This window comes from Corapipo altera, unplaced genomic scaffold (genome assembly GCF_003945725.1).
Source record: "Corapipo altera isolate COAL_440 unplaced genomic scaffold, ASM394572v1 80, whole genome shotgun sequence".
In the NCBI taxonomy this organism is placed as follows: domain Eukaryota; kingdom Metazoa; phylum Chordata; class Aves; order Passeriformes; family Pipridae; genus Corapipo; species Corapipo altera.
Window position 1 is genome coordinate 165,835 of NW_020885025.1, and position 9,318 is coordinate 175,152.

The following is a 9,318-nucleotide window of genomic DNA, read 5'->3' on the forward strand; positions in this document are numbered from 1 at the left end:
ATAACCCGTGGAGTGCATCCATAACCCAGGGGATGGATCCATAACCCATGGAGTGCATCCATAACTCAGGGGATGGATCCATAACCCATCAATGGATCCATAACCCATGGGGTGGATCCTTAACCTATGGGATGCATCCTTACCCCCCTGGGTGGGTGCAGAACCCCCCAGGGGGGGCACACCAAGGCCCGGGAGGGGCAGTTTACCACGGGCAAAACCCCCCCAAGAAGCAAACTGCAAACTAACCCCTCCAGACCCCCCTTCCATAAATTCCCCGGGAAGCCTGTGGCTGAGGGCTGGGCACGGCCGGCAGCCAGGGAAACCTTTCCCTGAGGTCAGAAACCCCTCAGCGAGAGCCACAAATCCACGGCAGAGCCAAGGAGAGCTGGGCTGAGCAAAAGGGCTTTTGGCAGCCTGAACAGGAACCCGCACCTCTGCAGAGGTGTTAATTAATATCCACCCCCCCAACACCATCACAGCACCTCCGGAAGGTGCGATGTGCCCGAGAACCTTCCGTGCGAACACGGAGCTGCAGCTCCTGCACATCAGGCGAGTGCCCAAAAACCCTTCGCGGGAGGCGAGGGCGGAGCCGGCCGCGCAAAAGAGCTCGTAATGAGGCCGCGGGGCCCCGGAGCTGCCGAGTTGCTGGTTGGAGTCTCGGGGGTCGCACTCGAGACCTGATTAGTGTGGTCACTGCCATGCCGCGCGGGGCCGGGGAGGGACAGGAGGACTCTTTGCAGCAGTGCAGAGCTCTGAAAAAAAAAAATAATACATAAGCAGGAGAGGGAGGGGAAATCCTGCGAGTCCCCGCCGCGGCTCTGCGCAGACATCTGGCAGGGCAGGGAGTGGAGCCGGCGGCAGCCGAGCTGTGCTCACAGCCGGGGCTCGGGGAGCCTGGGAATTCCAGGGAATGCGGAGCCGGCGGCAGCCGGTCTGTGCTCACAGCCGGGGGCTCGGGGAGCCCAGGAACCGCAGGGAACGCAGGGTTTGGTGTCAGACGAGGGACAGGAGCGGTCCCCGGCGGGGCGCGGGGCTCCCACCGACTCGGGGGGTGTGACAGGGACAGCGGGCACGGAGGGGACCCCGCGGGGCCGGGGGCAGACACTCTGCCTCCGTTAATTAGAGTTTGGTGCTCAGTCTAATTAGCAAGAAGAAAAATAACTCGGCGCGGGAGCTGGCGGTGCTGTCCGCGGTGCTGTCCGCGGTACCCGGCACGGGCGCTGCTCCCTGGAGCATCCGCGCTGCACCTGCTCCTGGTGGTATCCGCGGTGTCCGGGTGTTCCCGGTGTACCTGTGCTGTACGGGCGTTGCTCATTGTAGTATCCATGGTGTACAGGCATCCCTGGTGTGTGGGCACTGCTCCGTGGAGTAGCCATGGTGTGTGGGCATTTCCACAGCACTCATGGGGTACGTGCCGTGGTCTCTGTGGCACCCGTGAGGCACAGGCATTACTCCTTGGAGTACCTATATGCAAGTTCACTGCTCTCTGTAGTATCCATGGTGTAAATCACTGCTCTCTGTAGTATCCCTGATGTAAGGTCACTGCTCTCTGTAGCCCGCCCTCGGTGCACAGGGATTACAAATCCTTTACTCCATTCAGGCCGGTCCCTGCCTGGCAAAGCCCACGGAGGCTCCAAGTGCTCCCCCCGGCCGGTGGCTCCTGGCGCATCCCGAGGTCGGTGGCACCGCTCGGAGCCGCCTGATCGACGGTGACAAAGCCCCGTCCCCGCGGGGGCCTCCCCTGCCAGTGCCCATTAGGAGAAGGGAGACATTCCAGCCCCTCTCCCCTGCCAGTGCCCATTAGGAGAAGGGAGACATCCCAGCCCGGCCGGCGCCTCCCGCGGGGCTCGAGCGGGAGTTGTTGCTGGTGACAGTGATAAAGTCCCCGCTGGCAGCAGCAGCGGCTCCAGGGGAGGGGGCATACGGGATGCAGGGGCCAACAGAAGGGCACACGATGTGCTGAGGCTGTTCCAAACTCTTCCTGTGCCCTTCGGTGCTGTTGGGAAAGCCCAGAGCCTCGGAAAATTCAGGAATGCTTGGGAAGAGGCACCAGGACGCTGCTTTTCACTCCTCGCTCCTGGAAAACATCTCCCTGAAATTTGCGTCCCCCTCCAGATTGTCCAGTGGTTGTGCCTCTGATTTCCACACTTGCTCCCCTTTGGGGAAAACTCAAGTTTTATGGATGTGGAGAAATTCCCTAAAAGCTGAGCAAAGCTGCTGATGGAGAGATTTTGGGACCTGCAGCTGCGAGAGGTCTGACTCGTGCCATTCATCTCGCCCGGCTGGGTTGTCTCCGTGCCTCGAGATGATAATTTAAGTGTCAGGGTGGGGAACTCCTTTAATTCCTCATGTTCAGGCAGGGAGAGAAGGTCATGAGCAGCAGCAGTTTATTGAGCTCTCTATTACCAGGGCATCGTTCCTGCTCCAGGAAGGCTGGGATGTGCTTCCCAAAATTGAACAACCCACTTGTCATAATCATTTGGTCATTCCTGTGGGAGAAAGGGGGTACCAGCCTAAGTGATGCCTTTTGGGGGATGGAGAAGGGTCCTGGAGTGCATTTTGGGGTCAAACCACCTGGGTTTGGGCAAGTAAATCAAATAATCTGGGGTTTTGGTGGTGAATTTGATGCTGGTGGCTCTGGGCAAGGTGGTCCAGCAAGCTCGGGATGGGAGGGTGGATTCCAACCAGCTGAGCTAAATGTGGATTCTCAAGGGAATGGGCAAGGGAGTCAGAAAAAAAGCTAAAAAAGGAGTTTTGCAGCAGGATGAGTTTCTCCCAGTGCTGTGACAAGGACTTGGACACTGCAGACCCCGGTGCTGCTCCCCCTGAATAACCCGGGCATTGCAGTCACCCCTCACAGCCCCTCCAGGGGATTTTCCCTCTTTCCATGGCAAGTGCTTGTCCATTTGCTTGGAGAGGGGGTGTCAATGCAGCCCCAGGACACCGAACCTGGACTGGAGCCCGGTGATGTTCACTTCACAACCCACTTTGCCCTCCAAAATCGCTCCCTTCATCCCCCTTGATCCTGCATCCATCGCTTGCCGATGCCTATTGAACCCACTGGGCATCCCGGCCAGAGGCTCCGAGGATATTAATGGGGCCGCTGTATTTTGGGGGCAGCGAACGCCCGGGTCACCAGCGAGGTGAGGGCGGCAGGAGGGAGCTGCCTCTGCGACAGCAGGAAGGAGCAGGAGGTTAATGCCACCCTGTGCTGTGGCAGTCGCCGGGTTTTTGTCAGGAATAAGATTTTTCTTGGGATTTATAAATAATGCAGGAGGCAGCCTCGGGCTGTCTGAGCTCGGCTCCGGTGCTTTAAATGTGCATTTCCTCTCCTCATGCCCCTTTTCCTCACACTCCTTGATGTGGAGATGTAATCTGGGGCAGTCGCCATCCGATGCTGCCCAATTATCATCCTTTCTTGTTCCCAGCGGGAAGCATCGGGCTTGGCTTGGCCGCTCCCACTCCCCTGGGGGTTTAGCAGCAACTTTATATGGAGCTCCTCTCCAAAAAAATGACCCCAGGGCACAGATAAAAGGCTGAAAGTAGGTCTAATCCCCGGAGAGAGACTATTTTCCGTGTGCCTTTTCCTGGGAGTTTATTAACTGCCTGTAATCCCCCCGCGACCGGGCTCCGCATCTTCCCTTGCTGTGCATCCTCAGGGAATGCCGGGGGTCCCCGGGAGGGGGGTTGAGCAGTGGCACGAACGACTTCCAGCTGCATTTCCCACTCCTGTCCTCGGACGGAGCTTGGTGGTTTGTCCGCATCTGTCCAGACGTACCGGGGAACTCCCGTGACTGATCCGTGGGTGTCACATCCACCTCCCCCCCATTCCCAAAGCTTCCTTCCCAACAGCTTCGCTGCATCCCTAAAATAACCCCTAAAAATCCTTGGAGATTATACACAAAGAACCTCTACGTCCAGGAGCGGCTCCTTAAACTCACCCCGGGGTGTAAATGCAAGTCAGGGGAAATCAGATGTGTCCTTGAAAACTTACCCTCATTCCCAAGGCCGAGATTTACAGCTCCGATAATTCCTCCCACACTTCTTTATCCCATGCCCGTGTGTTTTCTTTGCAATAAAAGCCTCAGCCTGGGCGAATAAATTTGAAGAGATGGTTTTAGTGACAGATTTTCTTCTTTTTTACCATTAAAAAAGGTGGAAAAGAGGAAATCTGGAATCAGAGTGTTTTGCCCAAGCAGGAGAGATGCCTTGGGTGTGGTCAGTGGGATCTTGTCCCCAGGAGATGCTGGGTTTGGGGGGCTGAACCCCAAAATCTTCTTCTGCACCTGGTTTGCTTTAAAACATGACTATTTTATCCCTCTGAGGGACTGAGCTGGGCTGTTTCAGCCCCAAAATGCACATCTCCTCCTGCATTGCTTTCCTCTGACTTTTCCTTCTTAATTTTCTGCTAAAATTCCTCCTCAGAAGAAGGGCAGATAAATCTGAAGGCACTGGGGGACACAGGGGAGGAATGAGTCCTCCCCAGACCTAAAAAGAACCTTTTTCCACTTAAAAATCCCAACCCCAGTAAGCAGCTGGACATAAGAGTTGGTGATGCCATAACTGGGTGGAAACGTGTGGATTTTGCTTTTAATGACAAATAAATAAAAAATATTTATTGATGTTAATCAATAAAAGTATTGAGGGCACCCTCGGGAAGTTCCCGGCCAACCCCAGTCCAGGGAATGTGGATGTGCCGGAGGGCAGGAGCTCTGCAGAGGAGTCGAGACAGGCTGGATTCAGGGACAAGGGGGAGCGTCAACAGGGCCAAGTGCCGGGTCCTGAACCTGGGTCAGGACAAACCCCTGGAACGCTCCAGGCTGGAAAGCCGGGAAAGCCCTGGGGGTGCCGGTGGCAGCGGCCGGACACGACCCGGGTGTGCCCGGGGGGGCGAGAGGCCGATGGCCCCGGGCTGGGCCCGGCCCAGGGGGGCACAGGAACAGGGCAGGGCCCGTCCCTGTGCTGGGCACGGCCGGGGCACCTCCAGCCCCGGGGGCACCGCTGGGACCCTCCGGACAAGGAGGACCCAGAGGGGCTGGAACGTGTGCAGGGAAGGGAACGGAGCTGGGAAGGGGCTGGAGCAGCAGGAGGGGCTGAGGGAGCTGGGGGGGCTCAGCCTGGAGAAAAGGAGGCTCAGGGGGGACCTTCTGGCTCTGCAACTCCCTGACAGGAGGGGGGAGTGTGGGGGGGTCGGGCTCTGCTCCCAGGGAACAAGGGACAGGAGGGGAGGGAACGGCCTCCAACTGTGCCAGGGGAGGCTCAGGTTGGACATCAGCAGGAATTTCTTCCTGGGAAGGGTGGTCAGGCCTTGGCAGGTGCTGCCCAGGGAGGTTTGGAGTCCCCAGCCCTGGAGGTGCCCAAGGAAGGCCTGGCAATGGCACTGAGTGCTCTGGGCTGGGGACAAGAGCATTGGGCACAGGGGGATCCATAGGCTGGGAGGGCTTTGCCAACCCAAATGATTCTGGGATTCTCTCTATAAAAATTAAAACAATTCTATTATAAATATTAAAATGCATTTAGTAAACATTTTAAAATAAATACATTTGAAGTGTTTATCATGATTATATTTAAATGTAAATAAAAATATTAAAATATTAATAATAAAAACCTTAAAAATATTAAAAAGTGGTCACAAAGCTACTTGGAATTGCCAAAATTGACCCATGGGCATCTCATAAATGGGGCTGATTGTTTTACACAGGTCACTGATGGTGGCACCATCAAGCAGAAGATCTTCACCTTTGATGCCATGTTCTCCACCAACTTCTCCCAGATGGAGAATTATCGGAAGAGGGAGGACCTGGTTTATCAGTCCACCGTGCGGTGAGTCCCTCATGTCTATTTTAATGTCTCTTTTTAGGAATTTTTCCCCATTTTGGGGCAGCTGAGAGGATTATGGCAATGGCCACGGTGTGTCTCCGTGGTGGAAATGGGCAAAGAAATACAAGGCTTGGGAAAATTGGGAAAAAAAGAGTCTGTGTTTATATATAAACCAGGCACAGAAGCTTCTCTTTGCTTTTATTCCAAGTGTGAAATCACTTGCAGGAGTGTCAGTTTTATTACTAATTACACACTTGCTTTATTGCCAGTGTTATAAAAACAAAACTGGAGCTTGGAAAAAAGGTCAGGGGAGGTTTAATTCAAGGTAAAGAACCCAGGATGAAGTATTTATCCTTCTCCGTTTATTTTTTCCCCCTTGTTTCCTTTTTAAATTAGATTTTTCTAATCGGATTTCAAAGCTCGTTTTTTCCCAGCGTGGGGTAATAAAAATTCCGTGTGTGGTGGGGAAAATAGTAATTTCCTTAAGTGAGGGGATGGTTTGCACCTGCAAATGTCCGTGGAAGGGTTGGAAAAGGGCTTGGCACAGCTCATCCCATCCGATGAGCAGGTGTGAAGTGGGAAATCCTTTCTAATTCTTTGGAATTTGATTTTTTGGGGGGAGTTTTTCGCTGTTTTTTTCTACTACACTCGGAGTTATTTTTCATTATAAGCCAGTGTGTGAGACAGCTGTGGGAATTAATGTGGATTTAGAGTGGAGAAAGGGCAGGAAAACAGGGTTGGAAATACTGTGGGGTTGCTCAGGAGATGCTCAGAGGATGCTCAGGTTGCTTAAGGGTTGCTCAGGAGGATCCTCAGGCCCCACCAGGGGGAGGCCGAGGAGAAGTTCAGGATGCTCAGGTGCTGCTCAGGAGGGTCAGGAGTTCCTCAGGGGATGCTCAGCTGAGGAGCAGCAAGGTCAGGAGATGCTCTGAGGTTGCTTAGGGTTTGCTCAGAGGATGCTCTGGAGAAGCTCAGGAAGGTCAGGAGAGGCTCAGGATTCTCAGAGGTTGCTCAGAAGTGTCAGGAATTGGTCAAATGTTGCTCAGAGGATGCTCAAGAAGGTCAGGAGAAGTGCAGGATCCTCAGAGCTTGCACAGAGGATGCTCAGGAGAGTCAGAGGGTGCTCGGGATGCTCGTGAGGATGCTCAGGAGAGTCAGAGGTTGCTCAGGGGTTGCACAGAGGATGCTCGGGAGAGTCAGAGGGTGCTCAGGACATTCTCGGGGGATGAGCAGAGGCTACTCCGTGGGTGCTGCTCTCCCTCGTTTTGTCTCCCCGTGGCTCTGCTCAGCCACATGTTGTACAAATTCCTGACATGACTAATTACTGTTTGGAGAACGTTTTGGCAGCTCCACGGAGGGATTACACATTCCCTGACTCCGCTGCCGTGGTTCCTGCCGTAAAGCCGGTGGGTTCGCTCGGTGCCGGGTTTGGCTGTCACTCTCCTCCAGCCGGGAGCGCCGGGAAAACTGGGAATTAAGCCAGATTAAAACGTTCCCTGTGCACAGCAAGGGATCACGAGCACCCTTGGAGCGAGGGATGGGGAATAAAACATTCCCTGTGCACGGAGCAAGCCGGAGCAGCCCTTGAGCGAGGGACAAGGACGGGCCCCGCTCACCCGGTCATGGCGCATCGCACCCACCCAGCACCGAAAAGCAGCTGCTTTTTTTGGCTCCAAACCCTCCATTTTTCTCCCTTTCACTGAGTATTGTAGAACTAATAGAATTTGCGAGCAGAAAATTTCACCGCCCTAGGACCAGGCACTTAAAAGGCTCGGTAATCGTCGGCACGGCGCCGGCAAATCGTCCGTGGAGCCGGGGATGTTGGCGCTGAAATCTTTTCATGGAGTTGCCTTTTTTTTCAGAGGAAAATAGCAACTTGCCTGGGGAGAAGGAGATATTTCTCAGAGGGTATGAAAAGAGCTTGTTTTCCAAATCATTGGCTTTTTTTTGGGGGGGGAGGGAGGGGGTCCTGCCTTATTTTGGGGCTCTACTGAAGAAGAGGAGCAATATCAGGAAGGGTTTGGTGACGGGTCAATCGTTTCCTGGCTGTATCCACTCATTCCCTGTCATTCTGTATTTTCACCTATTTATTAATTATTTTCCGGGAAATCTTTGTCACGGCACGGTCACGTCGGAGCTGTCCCACGGAGTGTTATCCCGGGTGGCACAGCCCTTATCTGCACAGCACAGAGGGCTGGCGGAGCTGCCTCTTTTCATCCCGGCTTTGAACGCCGCCCGCTCAGATGTGAAGAGCAAAGCCAGGAGATATCCAATATCCAATCCTGCAGTTTGGGTTTTTTTTCCCTTCCTCTGATTAAAATCCCACCCTCGTCGCAGCAGACGTTCTCCATGAATATCTATATAATTTTCTTTCCTTCTTTCCAGCGTGCTTAGAGGACGCAGAGGACACGCCAGGCAGCGTTTTGCCTTTGCAGGGCTGGTGGTTCCCTCTCTGCCATCCCCGGGAACATCAGACTGACCCAGTTAGGGCTGTTTTACACCCAAATCCAAAGGGCTCCTTCACGGGGAGGAGCAGCCACTAGTCTGGAGCCAGTCCCCAGCTTGGTGGGGCCCAAACCTGCTCCTCATGCTGCTGATGGAGGGGGTGGGTGGGTGATTTCCCGCTCCGAACACGGATAATTAGAGGCTGGAACAGATGGTGGAGGCTCAGTTGAAAGCGTTGTGACCGTTAAAAGGAGCTGCCAAGTGACTGTTCACTTCAGTGGGGGCTTGTTTGTGCTGGCGGGGGCTCGAGTGTGAGGAGGAGGTGTGGGAAGGCAGCCAAGGGTTGGTGGGAAGGAGTTGGGAAAGCAGTGCCAGATTTGCCCCTGGATGGGGAAGCCCCATGAGGTGCCCACCAAGTGGGATCCTTCAACTGGGAGTGGCTTGCTGGGTGCTCCAGGTGGGAATTGCTCCCACCCTTGACAGCGTGGCGGGATCCTGCCGGGTGGTGAGGTGGGATGATGCTGCCAGTGAGGAGGGATGGTGACATCAACTGGAAAAGGGGGAATGCTGCCAGCTGGCAGGGTGGGATCCTGCTGGCTGGTGAGGTGGGATACTGGTCACTGGGAAGGCAGGACAACATTCCCAGCCACTGAGGTGGAATGCTGCTTGCTGGGAAGGCAGGGTGATGTTCCTGCACGGGGAGGTGGGATGGTGCAGAGCAGCAGGGTGGGATGTGCCAGCTGGGGGGGTGGGGTGATGCTGCCGACTGGCAAGGTCAGAAGCTGCCAGCTGGTGAGGCAGGATGGTGCTGCCAGATGGCAAAGCGGGATCCTGCCAACCAGAAAGGTGGGATGCTGAGGACCAGAAGGGTGGGATCCTGCCAACCAGAAAGGTGGGATGCTGAGGACCAGAAGGGTGGGATCCTGCCAACCAGAAAGGTGGGATGCTGCCAGCCAGTGAGGTGGGATGATGGTCCCAACTGGCACAGAGGGATCCTGCCAATTTGGCAAGGTGGGATGCTGAGGACCAGCAGGGTGGGATGCTGAGGACCAG

The 9,318-nt window shown here is 55.0% G+C and overlaps 1 protein-coding gene across 1 annotated transcript in view; it reads left to right on the plus strand.

Annotated features, from left to right (window-relative positions):
- The window catches only part of IGSF21 (immunoglobin superfamily member 21), a 40,757-nt gene that overhangs the window by 24,688 nt on the left and 6,751 nt on the right, over nucleotides 1–9,318 (plus strand). Inside the window, exon 3 of the mRNA XM_027668069.1 lies at nucleotides 5,702–5,823. Coding sequence (XP_027523870.1) covers nucleotides 5,702–5,823 — 122 coding nt within the window. The remainder of the gene's footprint in view (nucleotides 1–5,701; nucleotides 5,824–9,318) is intronic.